Consider the following 19,161-nt stretch of genomic DNA (forward strand, 5'->3'; position numbering starts at 1 on the left):
GGGTGAAAAAAAATTTGTCACAGAATAGTGAAGAAAAATTAACCTCATATAGCTTTTATATTGCCAATTTTTTTCGCGCTTCGCGCGAATTTGACCCTTTTTTCATCAAGAATATATTTTAGCTTCAAACTGGTACGTATTTTGTGCGCATTTGTTTATGAAAAGTTATTATGTGAGCCGGGTCTGCATGAGTGAAAACACTTGATTCACCAAATTCCACCCCATTGTCAAAATTATTATAGAAATCTGTGCCACATGACTGCTTGAGAGCATAGGCGTAGATCCCGGGGGGATAAATCCCCCAATATTTGCTAGGGGTGGTCCATCATACAATCATCCCCAAAGTTGACGCCTGTATGTGGGTTTCTGACAAAATTAACCTAAAACAACCAATTTTGCGCGCTTCGCGCATTTATTCCATATTTCACCAGTTAAGCTTTAATATGCCAAAATATTTCGCGCCAGAAGAGGTTCATTATACTTCAAGAAAATTTTACACATAAAAAAATATTTTGTGGCACTCGAAATTTAGTTGCTACAAAACGTAAAAATGATTAAAAATATGGACAAATTTTTACAACTCGACAAACAAATTGTTGAAAATTAAATAGGACTTTACGATTGCAAAAAAAAAAAAATTTGCCTCTCCGAGGTGTTGAAAAAAAAAATTTTGCTTCATCCAGGGGCTAAAAAAAAAATTTTTGCTTCACCGAGGTGCTAAAAAAAAAAAATTTGTCACGACCCCAACTACCCAGCCCCCCCCTTGATATCAAATGGTGCGTCCCTAAATTTACCGTAGACAAGAAATGTTGAAAACCTGATTACTCCATCAAACGCCTGTATATTACAATTCAAAATCTAACCAGTGGTCTGAGATTTCTTCAATCCTAGCAGAGTCATACCATAGGAAATTTTGCGTTTGATCAAATCTGGTTGGATCGAAAACTTGGGCCACTAATTTTAATTTAACTTATTATTTCAAGGTCAAATTAATTTGCACTCGCATTTTACAGGTGATAACCTCCGTGCATGCAACCATAGTGCACGAAAATGTCCATACTCATGGTTCATTTACCCAATTCTGGGAATCGAACCCAGGACTGCATGCACCAATGGCGAGTACCCCATCCATTTTGACCTTTGACCTAACCATTTTTCGTCATTTCTAGATGAGTTAACTCTTGTCTTACTGAGCCACTTTTGGTAGCACAACCTACAAAGAGGGGGTTGTTGCTCCCCTCCCCCATAATTTCCTATTATAAATGTCATATACCATAATATTTGGTATTGTAATGTCTTTTTTAACTTATCTTCCACAGAGCTAAAAGGCTCTGTCATTTGTTGCATCAAGTCATCTTTTTTTTTCTCTCTTTTCTTTAAGCATGTATACAAAGAAAATATATGACAATACAAAATAAGAATGCACATTAATTGAAATTAGCACATGAACCACAAAACATCCCATTACAAATTGACATTATTATGGGACTTCTCTATCCAGTGATACCAATACAAACATTCCCATTTAATATTGATATGATGTCATAATGTGAGCGCGCCCTCTCAAAATTGGAAAATACTGTCTATGTACATTTGTATAGGCAAATTTGCTTCCTTTTCTACGAACATGCAACGGTTTTCACCCGATGGATGGATCTACAATTAGCTTAAGTCGTTTGGACGTAAACACACCAGCGGTTTTTTAAAACCTTATGCAGTTCGTAGAGCTGCTCTTGTTTTTCATGTTGTTCCTGATAAAATAATATATCTTGACAAGCTGATATATTCTGATGTCGACTTGGTCATATCATTTATTTCACCATGTCGGGACTTTCTGATATTGTCAATGAGATAAATGATATGACCATATCGATATCATACTGATAATATTTGTCAAGATATGTATTACCTCGCTTAATAAGTCGTCAATTAGGATGACACTTACACGCTTCCGTAATTTTATAGCTGTCAAAATACATGTAGATGACTATTTATATCTTTTAAGCCCGTAAGTCAAAATCGGGGAAAACGCAATTACAGAAGGAATTTTACTGCTTCAAAATTGACGAAGTAATAATAACAAGTTCTATTGTTAACAATCTAAATGTCAGTTTGAAAAAAGCAATATAGGTCTGACAAAAACATAACAAAGGTCTATTTTTGGCACCAAATACTTTCGAACTGAAAAGTCTCCAGCATGAATAAATATTGGCCTGTTTAATAGAATGGATTAATAATGGAATTTTAGAGCGCCTTTGAATCACCTTTGTGAGGCTCCATAACATCTTATGCAAATAATATTATTCCTTTCATATCTGATATACTGTGAATAAATATTGTATAAATTAGTTTGAGTATAAATAAAGGAAGAAGCTTACGCTTCATACAATGGAACATAGCAACACTCAAACATTGCAAACTAGTGCATGAGATCAAATCAATGGTGCTTAACCGCAATTCTTAGCATATCAATATACAGAGGAAAGAAGAACTACGCGCACACTAGCATATTTTAACAGGATATTACAATGGAGTGAGTGGACTTGAACCCCAGACCTTCGCTGGTGTGTTATGTACTGCTTTTACTCTATACCCTGGCTACTGTTTATCCATAAGTACCAGACTTGAGATCTCATCTGTTTATCAGGAACAGCCTGTGTAGCTCAGTGGTTAGAGCATCGGACACTCTATCCGAAGGTTTGGAGTTCAATTCCATGAAAAAGGGAGGTATGTCCGGAGCTCTTCTCTGGATATCTGCCTATGCATGTTATATTTTCAATTATCGTTATGAATTCGGCAGAGTGACGAATCGAGAATTTTGAGCAAATTGAGTTTTTGTATGCTTATGATTATGTTTCAGGTTATCTTTTATTTCCACCAAAAATTAATGGTAAATCTTACTCACCGACGTAGTTATTGAAATTTTGATTTGGACGAATCGCGCCTAAGTGCGATAAATGAATTCGGCAGAGAGACGAATCGTATACTTAGCTGTACAAATCATGTTGATCTATAGTATTGTATAGCGGGAAACCCCGAATTTTCTATATTACATGTCCTATACTAATATATTTGATACCAAGGTATAGCTGTAGGTATCGTCTATCCAGTGATACCAAAATAAGTACAAACATTCCCCACATTATATTGCTGTGGTTTAATAATGTGAGTACGAGCCCGTGAAATTGGAAAATCCCGGAAAATCATACGCAAAATATAGGCCAATATTGTTATTTTTGCTTTCAAAAATCCTCGAGTTTTTGCTAAATACTATACAGGGATGACTATTTATAACGTATATAGCAAGTTAAGCCTACATAGCCTCAGGACAACCAGTAATTTCTACACAAAAGCCTCAAATCAAAAAATGCGTGCTATGGTTTACACGTAGTTGAATGCGTATTCGACCTCTCTCTGCGCAGTGGTAGCGACATTTTGGATACAGCATAAAGCCGAATAGCTGTTTTGAGGGATATATTGATTATTTCAGAACATGCAAGTATTACCAATAATTCGTGCACATTCACTTCTATAATATAGGAGAAGTGAATTTCAAATGAGTGCTCACGAATGTTCAAAATTTTTAGAAGGACCAATGGAATAGTCAGAACAGCAATTGTGCGTATTCGGCACTCTGCCGTGTTCATAACGATATGTATGTTAAATGTGCTAGTGGGCAATGCGTGGTTCATATTTCCCCTCTAATTTGAATAGTTCGTCGGAGTACAATATAAGGGCCGTAATCAAATGGGTGTTGTAGAAGATAGTTAGTATGGATATCTCGCAATGATTTTCTCCCATCTACTTCGAAAACCTGCCTCCATTAACAACATTTGAAGTCTTCCTGGCCTTTTATTATTAATTGCAAGCAGTATTGATGCAGAATGACATGCCTATTATAATAGGCCTATTTTTTTTCTCTGAATATTGTGTATATTATAATGCAAAAACAGATGGAGGAGGCGATGCTGAAAGCAAAATTGTCTGACGATCGTTGTATCCTCCCATGACAGGCTGTAACGAAATAAAGTTCAACAATAATATTTAAAAATATTATGTCACGTGCTTGTCGTTCAGAGATGTTATGTGTAAACTAGGCGTACAACCACTTGAGCCACTTGGACTAAACAATGCCAAAAGTGACTGAACGGAATTGAACCATGAATCGGTTGGTTGGGCGCTCTGAAGGGTAGTATAATTATAATGTATTATTTATTTTAATTATGTGAAAAGAAATAAAAACACAAGAAAATCCTTTTCCCTTTTTTTGTGATCTCGGATGTATAGTACACAGCATAAAGGTCAATTTTACGCGGTACAAACTTGATATGGAAGAAAGTGGCATTGGTCATTTTTTACATGATTTAAATAATCGGGCATAACTTTTGAACCAGGCCGGAAAAAAAATCTAACAAAGTGGAATAATTTGGATTTATCAAAGGGAAGATAAAATGCACAACCTAAAAACCTTGACACGGCTTTCCTCCCAAGATAGCAACACTTGGATCATCTAACCCATCGGATCGTAAGTTTTCACCGCTGAAATTGTTTTGTAATAGTCCCACGGATTTAAAAGACCTTGCAGTATAATGGTTTTTGTGTGTCAAAAACCTTAATAAATGCCACGTTGTTGACTTTATAACGTTAAACGTATACGATATTGAAGGAGGGGTTTTGACAAATTGATGAAGTTAAGTGACTTTTCGTCGTCATTTTGTATTATATTCCCAAGCTACCAACATCTCAATGAAAAAATAGTCCAATATGAAGTCAAATTAGCTATTTTACTATAAATGAACACCGCAGTTCGGTATACACCCGGGGGTATACAGCGCAATGTAACTACTCTGCCCTTTTCCCGCTAACTGTTGCAATCAAATAAAATAATTATATAAGGACCAAGTTTTCTCTTAATATAAACTGAATCGAAATCTTAGTGAGGAAAGAATGATATCACAATTTTCGTGTCACTGAATTAAAATGCACTTTTGGCCGCTTACGACTTTGGGTTGCTATGAACATAACACGTATGTCAACAATAGATTTGTATGATCCGAATTCTGGTTCAGATGTCCAGAAGATAGTAGATATTTATCATCTTCTATCTGAATGGGGAGACACCCGAGCCACAGTATCTCGATCTACCACTTGAAAGGAAGCAATTAGTGAAATCATTTTGTAATAAGTAACTATAAGCATACGGTGTAGACAATTTTTAATATGATTAATGAAAATACTCGAATCCGTACGTGAGTTCAACTTCTTACTTTCGTCAAGTAAAACCGAAACAGATACAGTTTGTAATTTCCGACAAGACTCTTCCTGATAAACGGGGAAGAATGATCGGTTTAAAAAAAACCAACAATGACCTGTTCAAATAACACAGATTTGATTTTTTTTTAAATTTTAAAAGGAAAAAACAGGAGAAAGCAGTGATTTTCTCCTCAGAAATAACAAATGTTTAGGTAAATTTTGAAGTATATAAATTAATGTTCTGTCAAATTTATATTCAAGGAACCACGATGTACAGATATACAAATACGACATTTGTTTTTGCATATTTCAACAAATTTTAATATCAAAATACTATTATTTCGTGTTTGAATATTCAAGAAGAAAATAGATACACAGCGAGTAAGACGGACGAATGTATGAAATTATCAGGGTTCAATTTTGTAATGTATATTTACATATCACAAGTATACAAGACACTGTGCACATTGTTGGTGTTGCTGATTTATATATATTCTATTGTGTACGCATTTCATGTTTCTTTTTGTATATATAGCCAAATTTTATGAAAATATGATATCAAATTTCAAATTATACCAACTGAGCCTTTTTCTTTTATATCTTTTAATTGAAAATGAATATCAACTTCATGTACGGTAATTATATTTCTAAACAAATTGTATAAGTCAACCACTGTGCAAAGTGAAGCTTAGACAAATTGGGGCACAAGTATTATGGGGGTAGCAAATGTGATGCTTCTTGAACTGATTTGCTACTACTATTCACAATGCTACAATGTAGAATGTTTGGGTACAAAGCAATAGCTCACCTTGTTTATCGAATTGTCTCTTTTTATTCATTTTAGAATCTGTGCTGTTATAAATATTTTTAGGTATTACTTTTTGTGATTGTCAACATCTTATCAACCTACATTTATCATTACCGCGTCATCATGTTATATTTTCATCATTTTGTTTCATGACTCTTCCACATGAACACACACCTAACAATCTGATCAAGCAAAGCGGAAATTACATTCGAAAAACAGGAACTAATGAGGTAACATTTACTATTTATTGTTATTATTGTAATTATCAGTAGCCTACATGTAGGCTACGTCATTATTAAAGAATGGATTTGTTTTCAGAAATAGTAATTTGTTTATTGTATTCCTTTCATCAAGCAATATTTTAGGCTTGGTTCATTTATCAACAGCATGCTTACTAAATTTATACTATCATGACTATAAACATCATAATAGAACATTGTAAGCATGATAATTGAACATTACTTATGCAAGAATAGTCGGTAAAGGCGTTTTATTTTCCGTGAGAGAAAACATACCAGCAGTGGGCATGGGGATAACGTATCACATAATAATCACCTGATAATGAGTTTCTAAAGGTTCTGTATATCTGTTCATTTAATATATACGCGTCTTAAACGAGCAAAGACTTTGTGACAATCCTCTCTGAATCTACGATTAACAAATGAATATATGAATGGATTTACAGCGTGGTTTATCAACACTAAATAATGAGGGACTATCAGTAAAGCTTGCCAAGCTGGATTTCTCTTTTGTAGCTCCTCGTATGTTGAGTCCGGAACAAACCTAAGCACTATTCCCGGGATCCAAGATACGAAATATACTGCCGTGGTCAAAAACATCATCTTCGTAGTTCTGTTCTGAGCTGTAGGACCTGGTTTACTTTTCTTGGCTCTACTTTCATGAGTTTGCTGTACAGCACGAGCCACAGGTGGTAGAAGTTCCTGCGAAGAGCTTCCTCTCTGTAAGCCATCTGGATGGTTAGAGACGGTACCGCAACTGTTGCTGGATGAATCTCCTCCAGGAACGACACTGGCATCAGATACAGCAGATGTACATGAAGGGCTTATGACGGATAGATTACCCGTTGCTTGTCTATTCGAAGTAGATGTCCATGACGCTTGGATTTTAGCTTGACGTCTAACGACTCGATATATCAGTACATAAAGTACGATAATAATACCTAAGGATGAGATGAAGGAAATACTGAAAAGCATTACCTGAAATTGTAGAGCCCATGATTTTGATTCAGTTATACCACACGTTTTACTGCTTTGGCCTGGGTTCTCAACAAGCCCGAATGTTGTAAAAGATACTCCGCTTATCAGAATAGCGATAAAGATACAACCAGAGACAATGATCATTGCTTTAAAAGTAGTTAACTTACGCTTTGTACAAACGGCCAAGTATCTATCACAAGCAATACTTGTAGTTAGAAATATCGAACTAAACATAGCAATATAGCTGCTTGTCAACGTTATTTGACAAAGAATATCGTGCTTCCAATTGAAAATGGCGATTGGGCGTACACTGGAAATGAAAAGATCGGCAAAGGCAAGTCCAATGATGAAGATGTGACTGCTTAATTTAGGTCTTTTACCACCATATACCAGTAAGATGATGATGTTACCAGGTACTCCTATGATGAAAATCAAAATGTTGAAAACAAGGAGTGTATAGTAGGCAGCATTCATTGTGAATAGTTTTCAAATAGTTTAAAAGTCTGACGGCAATATCCGGATGTAAATATGGTAACGACGTCGATGATAGAATAACTAGAGCTTTAAAAGCATTTTCCAATTGCATTTCCTTCAAAGAAAAACGCAGTTTCCACTATATGCTACGGTCGTGCCATTTCAATCAGAAAATAGCCTTCCACCTTGTTGAATTCACGGGTTGAATTAAGTTAATGTAAGCGCACAATTAAATGTAACACTGACTAGAAATCGACGCTACTGGCATATTATGGGATATGCATCGAGACACATCCAATTGGCTAGAAATGTTTAGTAGTGATGTAACTCAGCGAGACCGTACCGATATTAATAACTTTGATACATTGGCGCTGTTTCCTTTCGCATATACAAGTGTGAACCCATTGCTGCTTCTGTTGTATAATAGTAATGGTTAGTATTTGCGAGAATGTTTGATGGTGACCTAGACTAGTGTTCTTCACTTTATGCCTAAACAAACTCGGTTTTTTTTTTGTCTTAGTGATAATTTGCTCTCCACTAAACCAAAGCATATAAGAAATGCAATTATTAGTAAAATGTATGCCCGAGGACTCAAGTTTGACAATGATGGCCATTTTCTATGGAATAAAACCCCGTGTTTTTGGTTGCTGCTTGATTATTGATGAAATTGATTACGATTAAATGTGATTTCTATCCCGGGATTTCTATAGAACATTGGTGTGATCGTAACAACCTTAGAGACGACTTAATGAAAACGAATAATAGAATTTCGTGCTTATAACACGTTTTTGTTTTAAATCTAAGATCTATGTTGCAGTTGACGTGGAACAAATTGGATTTATCATAGAGAAGATAAAATGCACATCCTAGCGAGACAATAATGACCTTGAGACGGCTTTCCTAAGATAGTAACACCTGCATCTGGACCATTTTAACCCATCGGACCATCGGTTTTTTTTTCATTATTGAAATGGTTTTGTAACAGCGGATTTAAAAGACTTTGCAGTGTGTGTCAAAAACGTTGTCGACTTTATACCGTATTCGCTACTTGCACGGTTCCGCCATTATGCACTATGTGCGGGGAGAGCCTCGAACTGGCAGCATACATGAAAGGAAGAATTGTGTAACCTTACACAGAACGTTATGACTAGTTCAATTCCCATTCATGTATGATGCCAGTTCGAGGCTCTCCCCGCACATAGTGCATAATGGCGGAACCGTGCAAGTAGCGAATACGATGTGGAAGGAGGGGTTTTAACTAATTCGTGAAGTTAAAGGTAGGTGATCAGATTTTTTCATATTGTGTTTTGTATCTCGCATTGAGGCCTGTACCAAAATAATCCAATTCCCAAGTTTTTAGGTAAATTGCACTAGCCGTTTTGATATTAGAAGTAAAAACGTGTTTCAGTATACAGCCCATAGAACGGTATGTGTGGTATACCACAATTGGAGATGAGGCTATTACTTTTTCGTTAATAACATCTAAATGGAATATATTTTAGGCCTACAATTTCACCTTGATTATGAGAAAAATATGAGCTTTCTTCTGGTGACAAAATCTCTATTTTGATATGAAAAAGTAGGGGGATGAGGCTGTCGATCAGGACACCCATCTTCAAGTAACTTTTCGTCGTCATTTTGTATTATATTACCAAGCTACCAGCCTCTAAATGAAAAAATTATTATCGAATATGAAGTTAAATTAGCTATTTGACTATATACATTTGAACACCGCAGTTCAGTATACAATGCAGTATATATTTTAGCTCTACATATCAGTTCAAATCTTTAAATACTTAAATACGTAATTCGTCAAGCCCGTTGATATTAATATTAGAGTAACTACACTGCCTTTTTCGCGCCAAGTATCCAAGTCAAATATAAATATATAAGGAACAAAATGTTTTCTCATGATATCAACTGAATCGAAATCTTAGTGAGGAAAGAATCGTAAACATCACAATTTTCGTGTCATTGAATTAAAAATGCACTTTTTGGCCTCTTACGGGTTATCGGGTTGCTGTGAACATAACACGTGTGTCAACAACAAATTCGTATGACACAAATTCTGGTTCAGATGGCTAGAAGATGATAGATATTAATCATCTTCTATCTGAATGGGGAAACACCCGAACCACGGTATCTCGATCTAGCACTTGAAAAGAAGCAATTAGTGAAATCATTTTGTAATAAGTAACTATAAGCATACGGCGTAGGCAATTTTTAATATGATTAATGAAAATACTCGAATCTGTACGTGAGTTCAACTCCTTACTTTCATCAAGTAAAACCGAAACAGATACAGTTTGTAATTTCCGGCAAGAATCTTTCTGATAAACGGGGAAGAATGATCAGCTAAGAAAAAAACAAAGACCTGTTCAAGAAAAACAGATTTGATTTTTACAAAAATTTAAAAAAAGGAAAAGGCAGGAAAAAGCAGTGATATTTTCCTCGGAAATAACAAATATTAAGGTAAGTTTTGAAGTATATAAATGAATGTATTGTTAAATTTATATTTAAGGAACCACGATGTACAGATTTTTGCACATTTCAACAAATTGTAATATCAAAATACTATACTATAATTACGTGTTTGAATATAAATACTATTATTACGTGTTAATATAATAACAAGTAAGACGGACGAATGTATGAAATATCAGGGTTCAATTTTATAGTGTATATTTACATATAACAAGTAGACACTGTGCACATTGTTGGTGTTGCTGATTTATTTATATTCTATTGTGTATGTATTTCTTGTTTCTTTTTATATATAACAACGTTTTATGAAAATATATCAACTTTCAGATTATACCAACTGAGTCCTTTTCTTTTATATCTTTTAATTGAAACTGAATATCAATTTCATATACGGTAATTATATTTCTAAGCAAATTGTATAAGTCAACTAATAGCATCAAGTTGGGCAAAGTGGAGCTTAGACAAATTGGGGCACAAACAAGTATTATGGAGTTAGCAAATGTGATGCTTCTTGAACTGATTTGCTACTACTATCCACAATGCTACAATGTAGAATGATTGAGTACAAAGCAATAGCTCACCTTGTTTATCGAATTGTCTCTTTTTATTCATTTTAGAATATGTGCTGTTATAAATACTTTTAGATATTACTTTTTGTGATTGTCAACATCTGATCAACCTATACATTTATCATTACCGCGTCATCATGTTATATTTTCATCATTTTGTTTCATGACTCTTCCACATGAACACACACCTAACAATCTGATCAAGCAAAGCGGAAATTACATTCGAAAAACAGGAACTAATGAGTTAACATTTACTATTTATTGTTATTAATGTAATTATCAGTAGCCTAAATGTAGGCTATGTCAATATTATAAATTCGTAATTATTACAAAATGGATTTGTTTTCAGAAATAGCAAATTTGTTTTATTGTATTCCTTTCATCAAGCAATTTTTTAGGCTTGGTTCATTTATCAACGGCATGCTTACTAAATTTATACTAGAAGCATCATAATAGAACATTGTAAGCATGATAATTGAACATTACTTATGCAAGAATAGTCGGTAAAGGCGTTTTATTTTCCACGAGAGACAACATACCAACAGTGGGCAGGCATGGGAATAAAGTATCACATATTAATCACCTGATGATAAGTTTCTAAAGGTTCTGTATATCTGTTCATTTAATATATACGCGTCTTAAACGAGCAAAGACTTTGTGACAATCCTCTCTGAATCTACGATTAACAAATGAATATATGAATGGATTTACAGCGTGGTTTATCAACACTAAATAATGAGGGACTATCAGTAAAGCTTGCCAAGCTGGATTTCTCTTTTGTAGCTCCTCATATGTTGAGTCCGGAACAAACCTAAGCACTATTCCCGGGATCCAAGATACGAAATATACTGCCGTGGTCAAAAACATCATCTTCGTAGTTCTGTTCTGAGCTTTAGGACCTGGTTTACTTTTCTTGGCTCTACTTTCATGACTTTGCTGTACAGCACGAGCCACAGGTGGTAGAAGTTCCTGTGAAGAGCTTCCTCTCTGTAAGCCATCTGGATAGTTAGAGACGGTGCCGCAACTGTTGCTGGATGAATCTCTTCCAGGAACGACACTGGCATCAGATACAGCAGATGTACATGAAGGGCTTATGACGGATAGATTACCCGTTGCTTGTCTATTCGAAGTAGATGTCCATGACGCTTGGATTTTAGCTTGACGTCTTACGACTCGATATATCAGTACATAAAGTACGATAATAATACCTAAGGATGAGATGAAGGAAATACTGAAAAGCATTACCTGAAATTGTAGAGCCCATGATTTTGATTCAGTTATACCACACGTTTTACTGCTTTGGCCTGGGTTCTCAACAAGCCCGAATGTTGTAAAAGATACTCCGCTTATCAGAATAGCGATAAAGATACAACCAGAGACAATGATCATTGCTTTAAAAGTAGTTAACTTACGCTTTGTACAAACGGCCAAGTATCTATCACAAGCAATACTTGTAGTTAGAAATATCGAACTAAACATAGCAATATAGCTGCTTGTCAACGTTATTTGACAAAGAATATCGTGCTTCCAATTGAAAATGGCGATTGGGCGTACACTGGAAATGAAAAGATCGGCAAAGGCAAGTCCAATGATGAAGATATGACTGCTTAATTTAGGTCTTTTACCACCATATACCAGTAAGATGATGATGTTACCAGGTACTCCTATGATGAAAATCAAAATGTTGAAAACAAGGAGTGTATAGTAGGCAGCATTCATTGTGAATAGTTTTCAAATAGTTTAAAGTCTGACGGCAATATCCGGATGTAAATATGGTAACGACGTCGATGATAGAATAACTAGAGCTTTAAAAGCATTTTCCAATTGCATTTCCTTCAAAGAAAAACGCAGTTTCCACTATATGCTACGGTCGTGCCATTTCAATCAGAACATAGCCTTCCACCTTGTTGAATTCCCGGATTGAATTAAGTTAATGTAAGCGCACAATTAAATGTAACACTGACTAGAAATCGGCGCTTCTGGCATATTATGGGATATGCATCGAGACACATCCAATTGGCTAGAAATGTTTAGTGATGTAACTCGGCGAGACTGTACCGACGTTGATAACTTTGCGCTGCTACATTGGCGCTCTTTGCTTACGCATTTACACAGGGTGGACAAAATAACAGAATATTCCCATAATTTTCCTGGTGACCGTTAACTTCATTATCCATCCGCGAGTAGTTGTCGCAATAATTTGAGTGTTACATTTTCTAACTTCTGTTTTATAATGTAATAGTAATGGTTAGTATTTGCGAGAATGTTTGATGGTGATGGTGACCTAGTGTTCTTCACTTTATGCGGAGACAAAATCAATCCACATGTCGTTGGTTTTCTTTGTCTTGGTGATAATATGCTCTCCACTGTTATCAATAAACCAAAGCATATAATTCAATTAACTAATATACTTGAGAATGAAATGCAATTATTAATAAAATATTTGCCCTGTGACTCAAATTTGATAATGACGGTCATTTTCTATAGAATAAAAATCCACGTTTTTAGTTCCAGCTTGATTATTGATGGAATTGATCATGGTTAAATGTAATTTAGATAGAACATTGGCGTGGACGAGACGACCGGGGAGACGACTTGATGAAAACGAATAGAATTTCGTGCTTATTACAAATTCGCATCGCCATCCAATAGTGAACTCAGCTCTGTTTGAGTTGCAATCGCAGAATTAGCATTACAAAAGCGGTAACTTGTCGCGGCCATACTCGCTTTCATATGGCTGAGCTATCACCAAGTGATCATGTGTTCGCTTCTTATCCCCAGTTGCGTAGCCAGGATTTTAGTGTAAGAGGGCAAATCCAAATTTCTGTCCCCATTATTGTTTGGCCCATTTTTGGTATAGAGATCACGTGTTACTCGCACACGTAGTACATGTATATTCAATATATACATCACACTATTTTGATGCGATATTTGAGGAAAATCAATTGTTTTTGGTGATTATGATCAATTTTGACAAAATGAGTTTATTTACAACCGGCAAACCTTTTACTGTGATACAGTTCTGCAGAATAGAATCTTGGAAATAAATCTAATACTGGAACTACTTCTTCGCAACTTTGCGACATTGCGTCTGAAATAGAACCACCAGACTTCATCAGGCATCATCAGCATTATACGTTCGGGTATCGTCTTCATGGTTTTCGTGGCCCGATTCTATTGCACATGTAAATAAGCTACAATCCAGGAAAAAAGGTTGGCGCACTTGGCCTGTCTTTTGGTATATCTCTGTTCCCGCTCCCCAATTCAATGTTGGACCACCAAGCCATGATGTCAACAAGACCTTCCAACATTGAAAGATGGGGAGTGGGGAGGGGGAGATGTAGGGGGGTCTGTACTTTACATACTAGTATATTGTTTCACTTGCCTATCCAATTTTGATAGGGCACGCATTTCAATTGTTTGGTACAAGTTAGCCATAAGCCATCGAGACGATACCTAGCCGTCTATCACGTAACCAGTCCACCGGGTCAATTGCCTGATGAAGTATGATCAATTGATCATTGCTTCCAGACACAACATAGCAACTTGGTTGCAAAAAGTAAGTTCCAGTATTTAGATCTATTTCCCAAATTCTCTTTACAACTACTGGATGACTAAGAACATTCGCTCATTGGTTCTTTAGAAAATTAAAACCGGCGGTTGCTGTATTATCAAAAGTCCAAGCTTTGAATTTATATTTTGTTGATAAAAATATACTGACATTTACACGATTTGTCCATTTGAAGGTTTTGTAGCAGATTACATCACTCGACTGAGCTTTCGATCCTCGCACAAAAATGGAGTACTTAATAATTCCCGAAATTCGAAGAGTGCTGATAATAAAACATATGCAATAAAACCCATAAACTAATTATTGACAAAAGAAACTTTTTTTTCTCTTCCCAAATCGTGTCTAATATACAGAAACCTTGGTAACCGTGAGGCAGAAATCATATTATGTAATAACAGCTTTCCCTGATGTAAATAAGATTTGATTTTGTGAACCATCCGGTCTAATAATTCAATATGGAAACTAAACATTCTTGTATGGAGTATTGTCCGTTTACTCGTCGAAAAGTATATTGTAAGTTATGAATAACAATATTATGTAGATTTGTGTCAGCTTTTATAAATAGATATATACAATGTGTCGTTATGAAGCTAATGTAATTAGACATATTTTGCCCCGTTTTAGACAAATACATCTTCGTATCACCGCAAGCGGTATCACGGTATCGAAAACACGACGAATGAGCCGTAAATTCCTCCCCGATCATTTTTGTTTTATTTCGTGTTTAGAAAATATATATCAAAAAAATGGTATATAATTTGACTTCAAACGATATCCAGAAGCGGGGTTATGGTTTGTTGACCTTTGCTCCTTCAACAAAATGGCACCTTTTTCGTTTGTACATGTGTCTCTTTTTCCACATTGCTGGCAATAAATATCAAACAGTCATAATTGGCGGTCCTTTCAAATCATCCCCAAGTCAACGAGGTTCAGGAATGCCCTCTCATTGTTAAATGTTGGTTATACATACCTAGACAAAATACAATGCTTTGTAACCCACCACTTGAACAGGATTTAGCCAAAGCAAACAAAAACCAGAGCTATTAGGAATTCTATAGACATCTATAAGGTAGAAGCTTATTGTCCTCTTCAACAATAGGATTATTGATTGGTTTAAAAGCTGTTTGACTATCTAAATGAGATACATGTCGAACCAACTTGAGGTACCGATGAATACGACCTTCATGCACATTTTACACTGTAACTCAGAATACAATATTGGCATTTTAGATGACAACTAATAAGAGGAGTCCTAACAATATGATGTAGTGTGTTTTTGCAAACACATACGTGATGTATTTATTAAAACTATACTACGTTAATTTAGCATTAATTTTGTTCAAAAATGTGATTCAAATAAAGAATTGATTACCTAAATGTGTACTATGAAATCCGACGGTCATGTTTGATATGATATAACGGCCGATATAAATGTAAAATAATATTTATTCTAAAAAAAACAATGTCATTATATTTAAGCTGGTATTGGCGCAAAATAAATTTAATGCGATTTTATTTGCGATGGGCGCCATCGTGCATGTATGGTGATTATAATGTCTTCCTATTTTTCCACTTTAGTTTGTCTTGCTTAAATCAGCTCGGGCCTTTGACCAGGGGCGTCGCTAGACCAATATGATTCGGGGGTGTACAGCATGTTTTGCCGACGGAAATATTTTGAGAATTGTAGACCCAAAATAGGTCTATTACGTAACAACAGCACAATTTCGTAACACATTAATCATTTATGACTCTTGCAATTTGCCGACAATCACATAGCTTTGACTATCAATTTGTCGACATTCATATCGTTTTGACAAAAACAGTCAATTTTTGCCGACAACATTCAGTATTGGGGGGTGTGTCACACACCCCGTACCCCCCTCCCCCTATAGCGTCGCCCCTGCCTTTGACTCGTATACGACACGAATATGACTCGTATACGGCATGAATATGACTCGTATACGACATGAATATGACTCGTATACGACATGAATATGACTCGTATACGACACGAATATGACTCATATACGACACGAATATGACTCGTATATGACACGAATATGACTCATATGACACGAATATGACTCGTATATGACACGAATATGACTCATATGACACGAATATGACTCGTATACGACACGAATATGACTCGTATACGACACGAATATGACTCATATGACATGAATATGACTCGTATACGACACGAATATGACTCGTATACGACACGAATATGACTCGTATACGACACGAATATGACTCGTATACGACACGAATATGACTCGTATACGACACGAATATGACTCATATACGACATGAATATGACTCGTATACGACATGAATATGACTCGTATACGACATGAATATGACTCGTATGACACGAATATGACTCGTATATGACATGACTCGTACACGAAACGTATCGTATATGACTCGTGGGAGCGATTGCCGAATAGGGTGCAACTCTACTAGTCTTATTACAAGACTTTTTCTTCTTATTACAACCCATTTTCCCTCAAATTAGCCACATTTTAAAATTTGTGGACTTTTATCTAAAAAGGAAAAATTTTATCTTTTACGTGTATGTTACGGTTAGCGTGAGCTTACGGAAAAATCAAGGTCGGGAGGCGCGGCGCCGATCTGGAATGACCTAAATATTAAGCCCACCAGGGGTTTTCTCCTGGCAACATAAATGACTAAAAATAAATTTAAGCTTCAAATCAAATGAATGGTGTGAATTGAGCTTATGTTTCTGTTATCTATTTTGGAGACAAATCTGATTAGTATAATTGATAAACATTCAATGTCGTCTGCAACATTCGTTATCAACAGAATTATCTCACAAAACAGGATTTTGTATACAATTTTAAAAAACCTTTTTCATTTAATGTTTATGCAATGTTAGAACACTGGGTAAAAAACCGGTTGGGTAAAACATTTTACCCAACATTGGGTAAATTTTACCCAACATTGAGTTATTTTCAGTAATTTATCCAATTGAAGTTTACCAGTAAGGTTTTTGGGTAAGGTTTTTGACCCAACTTTGATTAAAATGTTTTACCCAACGAGTTTTTAGCAAGTGATCTAACAGTGTGGTTGCAAGGTTATCTATATTCTACACTGAGCTCAAAAAGAAACTTATAATTTTTTTACAACGCGTGAATCACAAGGTCATATCTTAAAATACTGTCAATCAAAATGAACCAAAATTACACACAGGATTACTTTAGTACTCTACTCAAAACACATGTCAGTAACCAAGCAGTTGTCCAACTAACACAGCAGCAAAATGCACTGTCATGGGACAGCTTCTTGGACTTCTTCCACTTTCACAGCCCAACATTTGGCACCCAGCACAAAAAATCTGTGAGAATGCACACAAGATCCTTGCACAGATGATAAAACGGTGCTGCTTTCTGTTTTTCATACACTTTTTTCATGAAACATGGCTGGGCTGTGAATGTGTTCCAGGAAGCTGTTCCATGTCAGTGTATTTTGCTGTTGTGTCAGTTGGATAACTGCTTGGTTACTGACATGTGTTAAGAGTAGAGTATTGAAGTAAACCTGTGTGTAATTTTGGTAGAATTTGATACACAGGATTTCAAGATATGACCTTGTGAAAAAAGTTTCTTTTTGAGCTCAGTTTATATATGTTTGGCAATGGATAATATCAGTGACAAAACCTGTCAGTTTTTGCTTACTTTATATTTCTTCCATCTCTTCGAAGGACTTCATCAGATGTGAGCATCTGATCCACTTTCCCGGGAAAGTGACTTCTGGTTGTTTGTAGTCTTATTCCCAGTCAAGAAAATGTGAAAGAATTAGCGGAGGACCTAAATGGAGTGTGTACCGGGAGTGTGTTTTGAGGAAAATGAAATGTTTAACTCGTTCGATGAGGTCCTAAACAAAGACTGGTAGAGGACAAAGATCTTAAAATGCGCACTAAACTTGAAGTTGAAGACATTATCGAACTTCTCGAACTTATTCTCATCACCACATATCGTGAATTTAGAGCTGCCATATATAGGCAACGGTGTGGCCCAGCGATGGGCAACCCAGTGTTACGAGTCGTACTTGACTCAAGGCCAAAATCACCTTTTTCCCGAACTCACACGAATGCACAACACAAATACACTGTTTGTTTAAGCTAACAAAATCTAAGTCTTTAATTGAAAACAGTATGATTGGTACATATAATAACAATATCGCATATACAATAAAATCACACAATGACAGTTTTACTATATCAGTACTTAACCAGCTGTCTTCTTGTTGGTGATCCTAGAGTTCTTGCAATGTTCTGGACGACTGATGTAATATATCCTTATTCACTTGTCCTGCGAAAATCAGCGAAGTCCATAGTACACTTGCATTTATAAATCCTTGCGTATAAAATCCTCATACGAAAATGATGATGCTTCCTCCAATCTCCTTTGCGCTGCTATCTCCACAAATATATCTCCTTGCGCTGCTTTCTCCAAAAATGGTGTTTCTTTCACCAATCACTCTTTTTCCAGGGAACAGGTTTCTTTAACACAGCTCCGCTGTTTTTTGACAGATGCGTGGCCTTCACAAACCCAGCAAACTCCAGCAATTTGACAGAAGAACTTTTAATCCTTTGATGAGGAAGAGCACTTTTGTGTGCTCGCTGTCTTCTTCGTTGCTGTATTAAAATTAGCTCAATTATTGGCTATATAAACTGGTTAGAATGTACTTCTTTTTTGAAGCACGAAGACCATCACACACATGTGGAGTTTACAAACTCCCACGATATTCTGTAAAGTCCCA

General features: G+C 35.8%; 1 protein-coding gene across 1 annotated transcript; it reads right to left on the reverse strand.

Moving 5' to 3' along the window:
- Positions 1-6,564: 6,564 nt before the first annotated feature.
- LOC140168576 (uncharacterized) lies at positions 6,565-12,524 on the reverse strand. Its single transcript, XM_072191979.1, has 3 exons — positions 11,439-12,524; positions 10,028-10,082; positions 6,565-7,697 (listed from the first exon to the last, which is right to left on the reverse strand). Exons 1-3 carry the CDS (start codon positions 12,522-12,524, stop codon positions 6,652-6,654), a joined length of 2,187 nt encoding a protein of 728 aa, XP_072048080.1. The 3' UTR covers positions 6,565-6,651.
- Between the last annotated feature and the right edge of the window lie 6,637 nt (positions 12,525-19,161).

This window comes from Amphiura filiformis, chromosome 1 (genome assembly GCF_039555335.1).
Source record: "Amphiura filiformis chromosome 1, Afil_fr2py, whole genome shotgun sequence".
NCBI classification, from domain to species: Eukaryota; Metazoa; Echinodermata; class Ophiuroidea; order Amphilepidida; family Amphiuridae; genus Amphiura; species Amphiura filiformis.